General features: G+C 38.4%; 1 protein-coding gene across 1 annotated transcript; it reads right to left on the reverse strand.

Annotated features, from left to right (window-relative positions):
- Positions 1-2683: 2683 nt before the first annotated feature.
- Positions 2684-19473, reverse strand: ccnj (cyclin J). Its single transcript, XM_080205266.1, has 6 exons — positions 19386-19473; positions 19128-19230; positions 15651-15864; positions 8511-8810; positions 4888-5047; positions 2684-4794 (listed from the first exon to the last, which is right to left on the reverse strand). The coding sequence occupies exons 2-6, from the start codon at positions 19194-19196 to the stop codon at positions 4401-4403; spliced, it is 1137 nt and encodes a 378-aa protein (XP_080061392.1). The 5' UTR covers positions 19197-19230; positions 19386-19473; the 3' UTR covers positions 2684-4400.
- Positions 19474-19929: the final 456 nt, after the last annotated feature.

A 19929-nucleotide genomic window follows, 5' to 3' on the forward strand; every position in this document is an offset into this window, starting at 1 on the left:
AAGAGCTGGAAACTAGTGAAAAGGAAGAGCTGGGCAATGATTTGGAGTGTCATGAATCTGGGTTTGCTGGCCAAAGCTGAGGCCACTTAGGAAAGACAAACAGTTGTATAGTGGTGCCAGGTAACTGGCTATAAATGTGGCATTGCTGCAGACTGCTTATACAGATTGAGGGTTCAGGCTGAGGCTACACCAGGGAACATCCTGTGCTGGACTGGGAATACTTATAAAGTAAAAAAATTCTGATCATAATGTAGCCTGTTGATTGAATAAAAATATTCCTGAAATTAATTACAATCTTATATCAGGGCCTAAGGAATGGGACAGGGTCAAGCAAATTATTCTTTTAACATTTTAGGGCTGGAATAAGTTAGTTCCAGGAAGCTAAAAGTTATTTGGGGTACGCTTTATTAGAAAAATCCTTAAACAGCAGATGGAAAAAAATTGAGTTAGAAACAGAGTTTGGGAGATTAGAGTCTCATCAGCAAGCATCTGACGGTGCATGTAACAAAATTAAAATGAGAAATGTTGGTCTATTTGTGACTGGAGAAAACAATCACAAGAGGGTCATCAAATATTGTGATAATAGGAAGGAAAGATTTGTATGTTGATATGTCCATACAAGAACATAAGAAATAGGAGCAGGAGTAGGCCATCTAGCCCTTCAAGCCTGCCCCACCATTCAATAAGATCATGGCTGATCTGAAGTGGATCAGCTCCACTTTCTGCCCATAACCCTTAATTCCCCTGTCTATCAGAAACCTGTCCAAGTTTAGGGATATTATGACTGTATCGTTTTCCCAGCACCGTTCACACCATTTCACAGAAAAAGGGTAATTTCCCAAACTGATGATCTCTGTCTCAAATGATCTAATGCAAGTTAAAGTAGCAAAGGACTGACAATTATCCTTTTATCAGTGTTAAGCACTGAAGACCCACATGGGTTAGCCCTGCATACATTGTCCAAAATAATAGTAAAAATATTTAATTCGGTTGAAAATAAGTATTTATGTTGCTTTCATGTAATAAGGTAATAAATCAAAACGTGCAAAACACATTGCTTGACTAGAAAGATAAATTGTTCAGAAAAATAATGAACACAAGGTCATATTACAGCCCTTTTAACTAAGGTTTTGGTGATGAACAGAACATGAGCATTTTAGTTCTCACCCATTCAGTGCCGGAACATGATCCAGGCAGACTAGCAAGAGACTGACGACACAGGAAAACCAGCAGCACTGATCGTTCCAAACAAGTAGGCTTCAACAACTATTACCAAGCATATAATCACATTATTCAATTATTTAAATATTGGAGGATCAAAAGCCATAGGCAACAAGTTTCAGAACAATTTCATTTATTTTTACATTGTGAACTTTCATTGCAGTGTTATCATACATGTGGAAATAAGTTAAAAGTACAAAATGCTCAAATTCTAGGTGAAAATATTTCAGGTTTTAAATTTGCTGCTGAGAGCAAACAGGTCTACACTGGTTGAAAGTCTACAGAGAATTGTGCAACAATGCCTCCCAGTACAGGGTGTATTGCAGGTTTAATTTGTGATTATGTGACCATTAAAACCAATGTTGGATTAACACAAGAGTGGTCATAGTGTGAGCTACTGTTACAAAAGCTCAAAAGAGAACAAGAGGCAAATTACAAGATCCAGCAAATATCAGTCAGTAAAACCGAGAGCTAAAAAGGCTGAAGGGTACTAAATGGGATAACTAAACACTAAAAAGGGGACAAAAAGGGAAAGTTTGAGGGCGAGAAGATCAAAGAAGTAGAAGTGAAGAGCCAGAGATCACAACAAACTAAGGAATGCTACAAAAACCAAACACAAAAGAAAATGGGAAAGCAGCTTATGAGCAAGATACCACATACCCACAAGTAAAATCGAACAGCAACACATACACAATAAAACTATATAACCATGATGAGCTACTCAACAGGCAAGGAGAGGATATCTTGCAGTTTCCTACTACCAATGGTTCAGGAAGTCCCCTAGTTTGTTTTGGAACTTGTTGATGTCTCCATTAAAAACAGTAGCCAGGGGATCATTAAGTATTTTGGTTTAAGTAAGTTATACAGTGAAATATTATTTCAAACTGTTCATTGATCTGTCAGTGTTAGGTTGCCCCCCCACCACATTGTTGTTTTGTGATAGGGTAACACTACTTAATGGAAACATAGTAAAAATGTTGGAATGATGTGGCAGATCGTTCCGTATTGATTAGAGAGGAGATATGTTTACATTTTGGATACAGACCCATTAGTTCTTACTTAAACAAGGTCCCTTTCCTAAACATTAGCACCATTCTAAACAGGTCAATAGAACTTGATGGATTGCCATTTTTTCCCTAGTGTAATCCCAGATTTCCAGCATATGGTCTTCCCATGCTATTAGTTTTGAAGTTTAAAGTTTATTTGTAAGCCTACTTGCAACATTAATAATGAAGTTGTACTATATATGAAGTTATTGTGAAACTCCCCTAGTTGCCACACTCCAATGTCTGTTGAGGTACAGCGAGGGAGAATTTAGCATGGCCAATTCACCTAACCAGCATATCTTTTGGACTGTGGGAGGAAACCCCTACAGACATGGGGAGAATGTGTAGATTCTGCACAGTGACCCAAGCTGGGAATCGAACTTACGTTCCTGATGCTGTAAGGCAGCAGTGCTAACCACTGTGCTATTGTGCTGCCCATTCAGTCTGTAAATCTGTTATGTTTGTATTAAGAATCTTTTATAATTATTCAAAAAAATGATTTTGCCTTTGGACATAAAATTCAAGCATAGGGATGACCAATGCAGATACTACAATTACTTGCCCGCTAACATTAAATATTATATGCAAAAAAGAATTTTAGACAGTCTCCTATATAACCTACAAGTGCTAGGTAGCTACTGGATATTTATTAGAGCATGGAATTTTTAAATTCACTGTTTGTTGCTATTTAACTTTTTTTTTTAAAAACCACACAGATTTGGAAAGAGTTTACAGGTTAGAAAAAAATTTCCAACTCTTCAAAAGAAAATTGAATAGTCATTGTAATAAAAATTCCAGACACTATGATGCATTTTAAAATACTATTATAGAGGTTATTTCAGACAGCGAAAAATAAAACCATGTAATAGAGATTCATGTGATATGTAGCATTTTGTTTTTGAATCAAATCCAGCTTTATCTCCAAATTATACAACTAACTTAAATCAGATTCCAACCCCAAATAAAATTAGACATTTTGAACATCTTGACTGAAGAAATACTAAACAATCTAATAGAAATAATTTTATTCAAAACCACATCAAGTTCTTTATTTAGGGATCGTGCTGCGTGCCTTGTAAACTAGATTTATTCTGATTACACATTCAAGTCTAGGAAACAATGCAACATTGCCCTGAATAAAAAGGATCACACTTGTGTCATCAATTCTTTAGTGCAAGTGCAAAGGAAAACAGTGCTTACTCTTGAAAGTTTTATGCAAAACAATATTTTTAAAAAATTTTTTAAAGAGCATTTTTAATGCTCTCCATAATTGAAACTCCCAGAACCATCTACAGAAAATAGGTGTGAAGATTAAATGGATGATTAACTAAAAGCAATGGCACGATTTTTAAATGCTAATGTTTGTGAAGCTTCCAATAATTCAAAAGGAGATCTATAGACATCATCATACACAGAGCAAAAGCAGCAAAAATGATTTATAAGCACCTGGAAATCAGAAGGAGATTGCTTTTGGGATTCGAATAGTGCAAACATATTGTACAAATATAAATCATGCATCATGTTTGAAATAAGAAAGCATGTTCGTCAGCTACTTTAGAAATAAATGAACATTTACTGTTCTTGCATGCAACAGTACATTTCAGTCTCAAGTGGTTATGTAAATACAATTAAAAGCTAATGAGGTAGTTACCAATTGTTGAACATGGTTACCCTGGTGTTAAAAAAATAATATTGCACAATAAGCAACCAATTTACATTTACTTTTGGTTTAAATGCCAACACCAGAAAGTGCTACTGTTAAAACTGTAGCCATTAGTCATTGTTTGGTATACAAATGAGGGAAGCATTAATAAACTGACTGAAATTATAACCAATTCCTGAGATAAAAGCATCAAGCCTCTCAAACTAGGAGTTTTTCCCTATTAATTTGTCAGCCTTCCATAATCTCATTTAACTTGCTCTCAGGTCAAATACATCTGCAAACATTTAGGGATGTACTTTATTATTTCTGTAAATATTAGTGCCCAATAACCCCCAACACCTACAAAATGAATTCTGTTGTTGCTTCTCTTCTTGTTATTATGATGTAGAAAAAAGGACTTTCAAATATAAAGTCACTTCCAGACTTAGCATTGTTTTTCAATAACAGGTTCTTGTGATTGGCTTTTGGGCTTAATGGCCATTGACTTGGTAGCTCCGATTAGAAGGAATATTGATACATGATTTACCTTCTACAGTGGTTGTTAGTGACACAGCATTAGCTTGTATGGGTCCCTGAATTACATTAGTTTGGAGATTGGAAGGGCAAGCTGGTATTGAGCATCTTAGTGCCTGACCTGATTGACAACCCTGCTGCAAAGGCTGTTGGTGTGAATATTGCAACAGATGTGAATGCTTTGGGTACAAGTATGGTGAAGTCTGCTGTTCAGTCCGCCTTTGGGAGTAACTTAATGGATGAGTAAAGAAAACTGTCTGTCCAATCTGCTGACCTGGTTGTTCACATTTCTGTTTTGCTTTCTGTTCACCTTTCTGCTTGTTGGCTTCTTTGACATCATTGTCATGAGCACTACAAATTAGCAATGACAAAAAAATGTTAGTACCAAGTCACCAAGTGCAGCAACCACAATTAAAAGAAATATTTTACACTAATCAAACTTACATCAACAGACGTTCAATGCAGGGCCACAGGGTATCCCATGCATAAGCAGTAATACGATGCAGTCGAACAGGCCACAAAGGAGAGAGTTTAAGAACAGCTCGAGATGCTGCTATGCAAGCAGCAGCAACTATTGACGGAAAATAATTTAGAAAGCCATGATCTGTAAAGATAAAAGCATAGAATAAATTACAAGTCCACACATTTAAATTTACTGATGCTTTAAGAATTTCCATCAATTCTTATAACATCAACAAATCAACTATGTGAGAACTTATCCAGTTCATAAAAGCAGCATCTTGAACTGTAAAATAATGTAAAAAATGGCCTGCATGGATCTTTTGCATGAAGGCAACTATTGTCAAGGATGATCTCAGTCATCCAAAAATTCAACTGCAAGGAAACCAGAACGCTTGGAGTATGGTTATAGACACTTGTACTAAGGTTAGTATGTGCCCATCCCATCACAAACTTTGCAAATGTCTTTTGGACAACTGGAAGAAAAATGCATTTTAGGTTTCAACAAAAAGTATAATTGGTTTCATTTTGCTGGTACAAAGCTGAACAGCTTCATTAGATCAATGTGTAACTATGTAACAACAGCGTGAATGTATAAACTTGAATATACAGTTGCATTGGTAGATATGTTATTGGATTGGCAGCAATTCAGACATCTGAATAATGATTCAGAAAAGCATATTCAAATCCCATCATGGCAGTTGAGGTATTAAAAGTTCAATGAATTAAATACATCCAAAATAAAAGCCTGGTATCAGTAAGGGTGACAATGAAACTACCAGACCAAAAAGAAAAATGTCCTTTAGGGAATAAAATCTACAATCCTCATTGTCTGGAGTTTCATGTGGACCAGATCATTGTGGTGACACAACTGTCTGCTAAAAAAAGTCTAGCAAATTACTTGGGTTGTAGTCAAGGAAGCACACCAGCACCTTCAAGGGCAATAAATAAATAAATTAATAATTAAGGGCAATAAATAAATTACCTTACCAATGATGCTCTGATCCTATGAAAAATAAAAATAGGAAACCTCAGTTTTAAAAAAGGTAGGAATATTATTTCCAACCACACCTTTATTGCAAGTTTAAAAACAAAATTAAGCCTAGAGATGTATTTTTAATGTACTGTACACTACACTGCTATTCTGAAGGAATAGCTATGCAGAGAAAGGGATATCTGATCTGTAATTCTTTTCTGCCCTCCAGCTGTTCTGTTCTTCTCTAGATAAATCTCTGCATAAGGTAGGAATAGGTGAAGCTGAGAAAATTAGATTGGTGTTCTGTATTGGAACTTTTTAATTGTACTTATTCAAATTTTAGCACATATAGCCTCAAAGTAGCTTTCAAAAAAGAGAACCGAGTATTTATATTTAATTGCCAAATCAGGATAGGGCAGATTTCCAAGTCAATTCAGAAATTTGTCTGAAATTCACTGCTTACTTCACAAAAAGGAACATATTGTTGTCTGGGTTCCTATATAACTATTTAAGCTGTGGAATCTCAATTCTTCAGGTTTGAATTGTTACGTTTGTTTATTTATTACTCACAAGTAAGGCTTACATTAAAAATGCAATGAAGTTACTGTGAAATTCCACTCAGGTTTTTTTTCCCCCCAAAAAACATTTTTTCTATTTAATCCCACCTCATCCCAACTTCTTTCTCTTCCTGTTCCTGATTAGACAAGCACTAAATCCAGCACAATTTATACCTTCATGATTTGTTCATTTTGATTGGTTGAGAAACACATTTGTTTGTTCTGTTCCTTTAGATGTTTGAAAGGCATAGCAGTATTGCCAGCTCTCACTTCCAGCAGAGAAAATGTTGTTGCATTAATTGGGCAATTCAGTCACTGCTTTAATACCTTACAAAAAGTTTAAACTAACCAGAATAGAAAATTAGCAAATCTCTTGGAATATCATATTCACAAGTTAAAATCAAATTACAAAAACAACAACTATGTCTACTCTGTGACAGAGAAAAAGTCACAAATTTTGATTGACTGAGAATATCTCCCAACCTAGTCAACTTTTTATAGAGGTCAAGTGGGAATTATCACTTTTATTGTAATTTTGTGTAGTCTGTTTGAGCACTTCTTTTTGTCCTTCTTCAAAGAAGTTCCATTATACACGTTATGGAACTGAATTTAATTTTAAAGCTAATGTCATGAGTTCATCGATGCTTCAAAAAAAAAACTGCCAAGGACAAAAAGGGAATTAGAATTGGAGAAATTCTAACTGTTGGCCAATGTTCATGTGTGGAGATAATTGTGGCCAAATTCCACATACTGCAGACCAATCAATTCTTGGATTGATGAGAAGATTCACTCTCAAGCCAAAACTTCCATGCAAAATAAATATTTGCATTTATATAGCACCTTTCACAGCCTCAAGGCATCCAACAGCATTTAACAGCTAATTGAGTCTTTGTTGGAAGTGTAGTCACTATTATAATGCAATAAATTTCTTCACCCAGAGGGTGGTGAATGTGTGGAATTCACCAGCACTGAATGTAGTTGAGGCCAAAATGTTGTCTGATTTCAACAAGTAGATATACCTCTTGAGCTAAAGGGATATAGGAAAATCAGGATATTGAATTTGATATTCAGCCATGATCAAGATGAATGATGGAGCAGGCTTGAAGAGCCAAATGGCCTACTCCTAGTTTTTAATGAAACACAGCAGCCACTGGAATACATGATAATGTCATGATTACTCAGATCATGTTTTTTCATTTAATAATTTTGATGAAGGATAAATATTGGGCTAGGCACTAGGGAGAATTTCCATGCACTTGAAACTGTGCCAATGGTATCCTTCACATCTACCAGACAAAGAGACCTTCGGTTTAATGAATCAAAATGATCGTACTCAGATGGATCAGTGATTCCTTCAGCCTTGAATTTTGATTGCAAAGCCAGAATTCTCTGATCTTGCTTGCAGCAAGTAGAGATTTGGTGGAGAGCTAATTTTTCTGTTCTTACTGGCAGTGGTGGTGGGGCATACAATATTGGAGAATTCCAGCCCAAGGTCTCTGAAGTGAGAACTGAACCTACAACCTTCTGAAACACAAGGTGTGAGCAACTAACTGATAGGGCATTTCTCAATAATAGTTATTTCTCCAGCAAGTTACTTCAGACAGAGAAAGGTAAATGTAGAGACAAACGGATTGTCCGTATGGAGGAACAATATCCACTACCCATTGTCACGCTTTAGCCACAATACATAGTATATACAGGGTGCAGTGGACAACTCAGCATGCTTATTTCATTACTTCCCAACCTCGTCATCAGAGTACAACATAATAAAAATACCACCACCTCGGATCCCAACCACAAAAATATTCACTTTGATATTTGTTTCAGTTCCTTATGAATGCTTGGTCAAAACCTTGGAATTCTCTACTTAACAATGAGGCATTCCTTACATGAATGGGAATAGAAGGAGGAGCAAGCAGGAAATATCTCCAGCAGCATGAGAGAAGAGTGGGGCTAGGCTTACCCCCTAGTAGGATTCCCCAATAATTCTGTATTAATGGAAAATATGCAGAACGAGGAAGAACGGAGCAAGTGTTTTAAATCTAGTGGACAATGCTTATGTTGATAATAAATACCTTGTAAAGACACTTCTAAAAAGTAGGCAGAGTATTTTTCTGTGTACAACTTGGTCTTCTCCAAGTAAATCATAGGTCTTCCATCATGAAGATCGGTTTCATGTACAGCAACAGAGAGGTAGTAATCAATAAAGTGGGCAGCAGTAGGCAGGCAGAGGTTCCACTGAAAAGATTCTAGTAACAAGAGCTCCATGTGTAACAAGTTCTGTTTATTTAACATCAAGTTCATACTGGTCATACAACTGAGACTGTTGAGTTGTTCAAGTTTGGGTACATGGTCTTCTTTTTCCTCAAACTTGCCTGATTTAATGAAACAAAGTGTTGATGTTAATCATATTTACAATAACAATTTAAACCAGACTAAGCAAGTAGATCAACATTGGAAAGGTTAAAATTTGTATAATTTATTCCCATCCGAGATCAACAGACCTTTCCATGGTCTGCCCCAATTCCCATGGAGGGTGGGACAGTAAAATTCTGGCCTGTGGCTTTCAAAATATGGGAACAGATCAGTTTGCTTTTCAAAAAAAAGTGGTCTTTACTGCACAAAATAACATTGTAGTTTATCAAAACAATAGTAATGAAATATTTGGATAAAAGCAAATTGCTGCAGATGCTGGAAATAGTTGGGTTGCAGTTATAATTCTCCTTGCCAATGCAAAGTGATTTCAGCTGGGCTTCAAACAAGTCATTACTTGAAATCATACAAAAGGATTTTATTGACTACCTTATACTTCTAGAAAGTAGGCAGAGCCCTTTTTCTGTAGGCAACTTGCATCTTCATGCAAAGTTTAGGTCCATCCATCATGAAGGTCACGTTCACAAGAACCAGCACAATTTCAGGTTTGGATTCCAATCTGCTGTCTACATTGCCCAGGTATTCCTCACGCCATGCTGCTGCTTTTTTTTTTAAAATAAACATTCTAGAAAGCTGTACTTACACCCATAAATGAAATTCAATCCCATCCCTTTCTCTTTTCCCCCCCACCCGTTACAAAATTAAGACACTCACTAGTTTTTAAATACTGTTGGTAAAAAAAATTAAACAAAATGGTGGTGGTGGGTAGTACTTAGAATCAATAGAAGTACATTTTAAAACAACTCTTACCATTTAGACAGAGAGAATAAGAACAGTGTTCGGGTCACCAACATTGATATTAGCTACTGCAGGTCAAGTGTTCATTAAAGGAGTTCCAGCTAGAGGAGTGACAATTAGAAGTGTTTTTAAACAATAAGAAAACTTTAGGGTAGAATGTTAGCGTTTCTTGCACAAGGATGCATTTTACATATTAAGGGAAGTCAGCATGGATTTGTTCAAAGAAAATAGTGTTTAAATAACTGAGTTTGTGATGATTTAACAGAGGACTGATAAGGATGTTATCTCCACAGAGAGGCAATAATATCAATCAGCATACTTGCTCCCACCTCCTCCCCCCCACCCCAACCCTCCAAGATCGTTGAAGAACTTGTCTATTAACGTTACTTTGACAGCAGAACCAATTGTGCCCATTTACTGACATGTGTGAACGCCACTGAGTTGTTAATCCTTTGTGCACTGATTTTTCCATTCTGTGCACACCATGGTTTTGCTGCATTATTCGCTGAGAAGGTGAGCACATATATTCTTCCTGACAAAGGCAGAGCACCCTATTCCATCCGGCGTGAGTGCTGTGGTGTCCATATAGGACCCTCTTTCTCCCCTCCACCCCTCAAACCCTTTGACAGGGTAGCACAGAGCCTCAGATGACCCAAAGGAGAAATGCCTGTGCCTTACACGAGAGCTTAGGAGGCAGGAGGATTGCCAAAGCTGTGATCAGACAGACTGAGTAGTATAGGGTCTTATCCATTCAGGGAAAGGTGTTTAAATATGTTGCCAGTGCATTAGTCAGTGACAATCGAGATGCTGTTCCTGGAGGTGGACGGACAGAGGGTCAATCCACAAAAGTGATTCCTCAAATATTCTCTCTTCTCTTGCAATGAGTAGTTTTGAGAGAGGGGGATGGAGTCTGTGAAACTGGATTTCATTCTTCCAGCATGTTGAGAGAAGACATCAAGGAAAGCATCTGGCCTGCCAGAGGCAGGAGCAGAACCCCAAGGAAGGAAGGGGTGGCAGGGCCTGCTCCACTGGCATGGGGGGGGGGGGGGGGGGGGTGGGATGTGGGGGAAAATAGAGAGTGACCACTCAGATACCTTCCACAACCCTGTCCTGTCAGGTCCAAGGACAGTGCCCGACCTTCCTACAGACAAGTGAGAACTAGGTCAGAGAGGACCCCACTTGCTCAAAGACACGGTGGTCCATCTTGCAACCTTATATCTCAGTTGACAACTTATGGACATGGAGGGTATCCACCGCTTGTGGCTTTGAAAGTCACCAGTCGCTCTCAACTTTCAAAACGCCCGGCACTTTTCAGAGCTCCACCAGTGTACTGTGCTGCCTGCGAGATGCTGCACTATGGCATCATGGTTAGCACTGCTGCCCCACAGTGCCAGGGACTCAGGCTCAATTCCCAGCTTGGGTCACTGTCTTTGCACATTCTCCTCGTATCTGCGTGGGTTTCCGACTGCTCTGATTTCCTCTTACTGTCTGAAAAACATGCTGGTTAGGTGCATTGGCCATGCTAAATTCTCCTGCAGTGCACACAAACAGGTGCCTGAGTGTCTCTTCCCCTCTGACTACTGGCAATGCACACCCTCACTGGCTCAGGTCATTGGAAGGAAGCGGTTGCTCGTTGTTCTAACATTGCAGGAGGATGACGACGACTTAGTGGGGACAGTGCATTGTTCCTTAAAGAACTACTACAAAATGTCTGACTCCTGTCTGGCTGAAGGCAGCTCATGAACTCAGCAAGGAGGGTAATGTCCAGGAGATGTTGTGTGGATAGTTTACTCTCTCCTGATCTAGGCTCCTCTGCAGTTTAGTGTCACCTGAGGAAACGCACACATTTCACAAGGGTCTAGCCACTGGGTTCCGTGTGCCGAGATGAGGCATTCACAATGGTCAGGACCATCACAACCTAGTCATCGTGGGGGATATCCTCATTACCAAGAAGACACTGGCATGATTAATGTACTCTGTCACTGAGGAAATGGCAACCAATGAGCTGGCAGCCCTGCAGAGAGTAGATAGGAGGCTCTGGAGCGAGCACCCACCATCAGTTTTCTCAGTGGCACCTCACAGGAAATCTCAAAAGCAGGGAGTCACAAAGGTTGCAAATAAATAAGATTTACAAGTGTCTCACTTGTGCCCATGCTGTGAGTCAAAACCTTCTTAATCTTTCTAACACTACTGCTACACCTTGGTGTATCCCCAGGATTCACAGAAGACTGGAGACAGCCTGCTGTCTAAGATGGTGTTAGTAATGTTCTGGAGAGCCCCAGAGTGCTGCAGTGCCTGGTGGTGCCACCTTCAGTCTGTATCTGTCATGGTCACAACAACAGGGGAATCAGATGGGCTGGATATTCCCAGAATCCTCTAAGTGGAAGGCCCTTGAGATTCCTGGCTCCCTCAGTGATACAGGAGAAGCTGAAGTGAGATCAAGAAGTCCCACTGTCCTCTAGCATTGACACTCACTAATGCCTGTGTCATGGAGTTTATACCCTCCACAGGTGCAGGGCAAGCAGTCACACACATAGATCTCCACTGTCTGCCATCCACACAGTGTTGATCTGGAGTGCTGGCATGATCTCCTTGGACAGAACATGTTGAGACTCCTCAGTTTATCTTTTTGAATCCAATCAGTATGGTTGACATCCCCTTTCAGATGTTCCCAACTTTGCCATTGTTTGTAGATACAAGACATAGTGACTCTCTACAACATCAAGCATTCTGGTGAGGGAGCCTTCTGAGAATCTTGAAGCAGACATTGTTACAGCCAATCTTTGTTGGACCATGAGGAAGTGGCTGGGAGTACTTGGGTGGCCGTTAATGGAGCTGATTTAAGAACCCAGCTGATGGAGTGTCAGAATCAGAGGCCATCCACAAAAGTATCAGTGAAAAGAAAAATGCTTAAGAATATGATGCAAGAACTCACCAACACTGCCAACAAGCTATTTTTTTTTCACCTGAAACTGTACTTAAAAACAAAATTGGAAAATTCTGCCTTGGAAGTAAGGAAGTTTCAATTAATTAAAACACAGTTGAGGCAGCATTAGGAGTACTGTGTCTAGTTCAACACTCTATTCTTCACTTTAAGATGGATATGAAAAAGGATTTAGGAGAATTAAAATAAGAGACCTCAATTAATGCGGAAATATTGGAGATGCTGAAGTTGTTCTCCTCAAAGAAAAAGACGAAAGGAGATATGCTCTACACAAGAACCAGAGGACACCAATTTGAGGCAGTTGCAAAAATAAAACCAATGGCAACATGCGGATTCTTTTAAAAAGCCAGAATGGTTAGGATAAAACAAATGCATTACCTAAGGGAGTAGTGAAGACAGATTCAAGTGGAAATTGAACAAGCATGTGACGAGAACAAAATTTGCAGGACTATGGGGAAAGGAACTAATGGAGTTGCTCTTTGAGTTGGTATGAACACAATGGGTCAAATAGCCTCTTCTGTGCTACAGCCCTTTTGTGATTCTAATACATAATAGTGCAAGAAATGTGCAGCTGGATTTAGTTGGCCTGACAGGGGTCTCACCCACCAACAGAAGAACTGGTAGGAAACCCGGCATACTATTAAATTGGGGTGCCTTTTCAGGCACTTAGTAACCAAGGTCATTCCTTCTGAGATTCAGGACCCTGGCAGATGTTCTGCCCACCAAAAGCTATTGGTCAGATGCCAGCCACTCTCCACTGGGTCATCAGCACCACCAGGAGTGGCTGCAGCTGTTGGAAATACATCCAGTGATCCAGAATCGCAAAGGTCTCCAAGCCAAAGGTTAGCAATGGTGGGATGAGGGTCATAGTGAGGGAATGACAGTGTGGGGGTCAAAGATCAAATTTAGGCAGTACTCCCAGCCCAACACTGGATCCCTCTATCAGGCAAGTCTGATATTGAGAGCTCTTCCTGCCCCTCCCCCCCCAGGAGGTCACAGGGGTGGGGTTGAGGGGGAACTATGCATGTTTGATGGCTGTCCTTCAGAGGGCATAGGGAGGCAAAGTTATTTCTGCATTTCAAAGGGCTCAGGAATAATGGATATCAATCAAATCATTACTGATTCTAGTTTGCATCTTACTGCTGGAGTCCAAGATAATTGCATCAACACCTCCACCCTTGTGACTTAATTGAGTTGTTGTGGCTGGGAAACTGGTGTAAGCCTCTCTGACAATTAAGTGGACTTGACTACCATGGTTCCCACTTTGATGGGTTGCATCAAATCCTTTGGTCAGTGTTGGGAGTAAAATATTCCAATTGCAAAAGGTTTGTTTAGAAACAAAATAGGGAAAACACAAGGAATAGCAGATTTATTGATTAGAAAGATATGGGAAAGCACATCACTGAGGACTCTGGGAAGAACTGGGAAATAGAGGGCTCTTTAAAAAAAAACAGGTAGTATTGCAAATTCATACAAAAAAAATGCAAGATTTGTTGACTAATTTGTGTCAATTATAGTGGGAGGTGGAGAATACATCTGATACTTCACAGATACTAAAATTGATCATGGGACTGGAGTACAAGAAAAAAAGCTCTAGAAATGGAAATTCCCATGATTTTAAAGGCAACAGGTGAGGAACTTGCAGCTTCTTAAACTCTAAGCTTACAAAACACCAATTCTGGAATTGTCCTTTTACAATGGAACATTGTAAATATAACTCCCATTACTTAGAAAAGGCAATTAGAAAGAAACCAGGGCATTAGAGATATTTGTTCTCCAAGTACAGAGTGACTAAAAATTGAAGCCGATTAAGAGAAGTGACATCATGGCTAGGTCTAAAAAAACCCAATTGATCTGAAATGTTAGCTGTTTCTCTCCAAGTATTTGCAGAATTTTCTGTTTATTTCAGTTTTCCAGCAACTGCAGTAATTTGATATAAAAGTTTATTATAGTTGAGCATAAAGCAAGATGCAGATGGTTATTTAGATGAAAAAAAATGAGACTCCAGGGAACAGAGTGTAAAATGTAGCATAAGAAAATGTTTGCCTCACACCCTGACTTTCAGGGACACTGCTATTGTGGATTTGCTAATTTATAAATACACACAAAATTTAAGTTTTATTCAGTTTAATGGCTTTATCCATGAGCATTTCTCAAGCATAGGTCTGGGAAAGTTAGAAGATATACTTGCTAATCAGGACATTAAGCCATAAAATTATACAAATGTATTACCATAGTTATTGATATATGACAACTAGAATGTTGGGGACCTGAATCTTAGCAGGACTGGAGGAGGAGTTCCAGTGGTTTATCAGCATGGTTAAGGTGCACTTTAAGACTTATTGCACTGGAAAGGGCTGCCAGTATTTCTGTTATGACCTACGAGAGCAAGCTGAATGGTATATAGATTGCAACCAGTCATTAATTTCAGAACATTAGAAGTAATGCAAGATAATGAAACCAACTATGCAACATGTATTTTCCCCAAATCCTCTGACTATACTGTTATCATTCACATAATATTACAGCAACAATTTATTGGGGTATTTGAATTTCTGGAGGACAGTCTTCCAGGGATAGTTCCATATAGCTGCTGATATCGTAATCAACCTTCAAGCATCAACATTCAGAGTGATTGCCAGTAAAATGGCTGATATGGGTGGACATGATGGTTGATCAATTCACATAGCTGCATATACAAGCATGCTAGCAGTAAGATTATTAGGTAGCAATCATGATCAGTAGACCAGGCTTCTAGAGACTGTGCAGCCCATGGTTAGCTTTGAACTCATTACTAACCTGGAAAAACCACAGGTGAAGGATTGGCCCTGAAACCCTCTTGATGCATTTATCCAGCTAATCTTGACTATTCATACACTTTGAGCTTTGCAAGTACATTCCTGATTCCATCAACATTTTCCTTCAGAAAGCCAATTAGTTCTTAAATATAAATTGGGGTTAAGATTAATGTATCTACACAACATAACCAAAATTGCTATTTGTCAAGTTTTTGGAGTTTGTAACAATAATGCTGCAAAATGGTGATCTTGAAATTGTACATCAAAAATAGAGTCACGATCAAGAAATACAACATACTTACTTGCCAAAAGTAAACAGGAGAGTGCCACCAGATGTAATTGCTGAATAGAAATAGCATCATAACGGTCCATAAATAAATCTAGAAGATAAACAGCAAGGTGACGAGCAGTGGGGCAAAGATGAAAGTGATTGCTGATGATTGCAAGAAGATCTGCAAAGTAACGTCTCGTGTTCAGCTGAGGAGAGTGGCTTTTGTAGAGTGGAAGTCTCAGCTCCTGGGTCAAGTGAAATACGAACATACATTTTAAAAAAAAAAGTGACATTATCAAAAAAGAAAATCTGTACATCAGTTTAAAAATAAGTACTGGTTAATGAGAAAAAGAATTGATATTACAGAGAGACAGCTTTCTCGTTTTGACCAGGAAATTAATATTTAAATCGTATGTGAAAATGATTTCCTAGTCTCAACCAGCTGGGAGTGGTTTGTGGAAAAACATCTTTGGGCAAGAGCAAGCAGACAAAATAAAAGTTGCATTCTACCAGTCAATCCTGCCACTACTAGGCATGTTAAACTATACTTCTTATGTTTCAGTTTATTTATAAGTCACAAGTAGGCTTACATTAACACTGCAATGAAGTTACTGTGAAAATCCCCTACTTGTCACACTCCAGCGCCTGTTCAGGGACACTGAGGGAGAATTTAGCATGGCCAATGCACCTAACTAGCATGTCTTTCAACTGTGGGAGGAAACCCCCACACAGACAAAGGGAGAACGTGCAAACTCCACACAGACAGTGATCCAAGTGGGGAATTGAACCCAGGTCCCTGGCACTGTAGGGCAGAAGTGCTAACCACTGTGCTGCCCATCAGTTTCACTTGATAGATGAGAATAGTGAGAATGCAGATCTTTGGGACAAATGGAAAAAAAAGTTGTTTAACAAGGTTTATTTTTTGAACTAAATGCTTTCTCAGGCAGGTAACACCAAAGCCCAAGACGTACTACATTACTATAGAACAACAGTGTTCCATTATCCATAAATTGTACCAATGGCAGTAGTAAGGGTACAACAATTTGTTTCAGCATCTCCAAAATAGATAGGAAAGAAAAAGAGGAATTTCAATTAACCCCAGATGGCTGTTGAAAAGTGAGCGTGGGCTCACTTCAAGTATAGGATTAAATGCGACTGTGATGCCATCTGTGATTTAATAGTCTGCAGATATTAATTGTCTAGATTCAGGCCTAAATTCCATTTAAGCAAGTTACCAGGGACTGACAACTCTGATGAAAAGGGGAAAAAATATCTTGGTGATGTGCAGAGGAGGCAAAACAACAAGATAAATAGATCTTCCCCTTTCAAAAGGGAGGTAGAAATTACCTGATGTTTGATCTCTTGGGCAAAGGAAAAATATTTATTATGTTCAAAATTACTGAGTATTACACTGTTATTGCCTGCACCAAATACAATCCATTAACCCAGAATAATGGAGCATAGGAGTCCGTGTTCCATTCAGCCCACTGAATCTGCCAACCATTTCAGCACTTCTGATTCTTTTCTTATAGTCCAGAAATAGTTTTCTCCTTAAAAGGCTACCACTGAATTGGTTACAACTTGATGTGAGTTCCATTGATTTGCATTAAAGTTGAACATCCAGAGTTTGGAGGACTAACAAATAGGTTAATTGTATTCATTCACTTTGCAACAGTGTCAGCTGCAAGCACTCCACTCAACAAAAGCAAATTTGCGGATAAAATGTAGACTAAACTGGAGAATAATCCCATCAACAATACAATTCTGCATTCATTTCCAAGAAGGACAAAACTGAGTTTGTAAATGGGAAAAATTCCCAAAATTGGTAATAAGATAAATAACAGATCTTAAATTCAGTTAAAATAAATGGCATACCTCTATTTCTGCTCTACCCAAATTTAGATGGTTTAGTATAGCTATGGCACAAGGTCTAAATGATTAATACCAAATTTGGGGGGGGGGGGGGGGAAAGAGAAAAGAGGAGTGTGTGTGTGTGTGTGTGTGTGTGTGTGTGTGTGTGTGTGTGTGTGTTATACATTACAAAATTGTAAAGTATTTCAGACTGATTTCATTGTTTCTTATAATTAATAGTTTTAACCTTTAAATGACCAGACGCTTTAGTACATCTTTAATACAAGTTTGTAATCTGATACTACCCAAACATACAACATGAATAATAGGATGGGGCACTTTTGGGAGCATGTTGACAGAATGAAATAGATCTTCAGCTTAAAATGAATAAGAATCAAAATTAGTTTTTGCATCATGTTGCATTTCTCTTCCCATAAAGATTAAAGAGCAAAGTTGTATTCAAAGTTATTAGATAACAGAGTGGGATTCCATTTTTGCCTCAGGATAAAGTAAGCCATTCTTGTCAAACTGTATCAATAGTTATACACTTAGTTTGATCTAAAGGGCACTAGGTTCTGAAAACTATTAGAAATAAGAGCATCAATGCATTTTTGGATACATCAGTACAGTAAATATGGGAATCAATATAATAAGGGAATAAGTGTCAGACTATGTAATTTATACCTATTGTAATAAATTCTATTTTTCTCAACACCAAAAAGTACATATCAAATACCTGGTTGCAATAAAGTTTTATACAAACCCAAAACTAATATTTTACAATTCTATCATTTTGTCACAAGCATAGATCCCAGAAAGTCACACAAATGTAAATGGTTTGTACTTCATAGTAGGGGAATTTCACTTCATTGCAGTGTTAATGTAAGCCTTACTTGTGACTATTAAATAAACTTTAACTTTTAAATCCTAAAATTTTCAAAGCTAGATTCAGTTTTGCTGTTCAATATTTGTATGAATAACCAATGTATATCAATTAAATTACAAAAATTGATAGAGCTTTCTAATGATTTTTCAGAAAACAACAAATGTAAAGACTTATATAAACATAATTTAACTTTGTTATTCTTGTATTAGTATAGGTCTGTACTTTTGTGCCTATGTAGATGCCCAGGAGGGTTCTTCACCAAAATACCACCAACTGAAGGTGGATGAGCTATTCCATAATGTGAAATATAAAACTGGCAGAAAAGTTCTGACTCCAGCCCAACTCTTCCAAGTTCATCTTAACCAATGGTGAGAGAGTTTTACCTTAAACGTCATTACCCCGTGGTTGACAATATTAAAACTAGTGCCAATGTAATGAAAGTACACAAGATTAGAATCTTATTAGTATGTATAATTGCTGCATTGAGAGCCAACCAAAATGTACAGCAGATTATGCAGTTTTAAGAACTTTTGCAGTTTAAGAGCAAACTGTCCAGATCATGCAGACGGGTACATTAACTGGGATAAGAAATCAAATACATTTAATAAAAAACACTTTCAATTAAGAATGGTTAGGAGTCAGCCTTTCCACAACTCTAGTTTGAAGTTTAAAATAGAAAAGCTTTGCTTATCCTTATTCTGACAAGAGAAGCCTGCGTGGATATTTTTTGTAGTTTAATGGCCCTACGCTTTTGTTTACACAGAAATGTACCTTGATGCGAAGTGCCTGATGGATATCGGCGACAACTTGTCCTTTCCACCACTGTTCCTCCAGCTCCATCGGACGCAGCAACACAAAGTTAAATTATTTGTTTCTAGAAGGGAAAAAGGCAAATACCTAACCAAAAGCACACAATGCTGCCGTTCAGTATTTAGACTGAACAAGTTAGGAAACCTCTTCGGTCCTTATCAACCCGACAAATTAACGCTAATCAATTGTTTGTATTCACCGGACAAACCTGACACTCACTGATGAGGAAAGGCTCGACCCTCGCTAATGGCCAGTTTGCAATTGCAGAAACATTCTGCAGGGCGCAGCTGAAAGTTATTTTGTGTGTGTGTCTGCTGTGTTGACAGCAAAGCGGATCTACCATCTCAAAATACACTTTAGAGTCTGGATGTAAATTACAAAATTAAAACTGCAGCAGGAAGTGTTGAGTCCAGAGCAACGCGTACCTATTCATTGGGGACGCAAACACTTCCGGGACCATAAGTATCAGCAACAGCCTGATTTGTAGTTTTTCCTTGCTGGTTCCACGAAAGAGAGCTGCCAGATTATGAAATGTACAGTCTGTCTGTAGACGATTGATTTTAAGCATAGGTATTCTCCAAAAAAAACCCGTCTTTCAAGTTGCTCGTCGTTCACCATTTAGTTGACTTTCCCATTCATTTTTGCCTGGTATAAAGTTACAAAGTGCCATTCCTTGTTGATTCCGAAAGCCTCAATCTCTCGGAGTCAATACAGGGATATAAAAGGCTGCTTGCCTGACCTCACTGCCGTCTGTCTCATGTGT

This window comes from Carcharhinus amblyrhynchos, chromosome 17, assembly GCF_965287045.1.
Source record: "Carcharhinus amblyrhynchos chromosome 17, sCarAmb.v2.hapA, whole genome shotgun sequence".
Classification (NCBI taxonomy): Eukaryota; Metazoa; Chordata; class Chondrichthyes; order Carcharhiniformes; family Carcharhinidae; genus Carcharhinus; species Carcharhinus amblyrhynchos.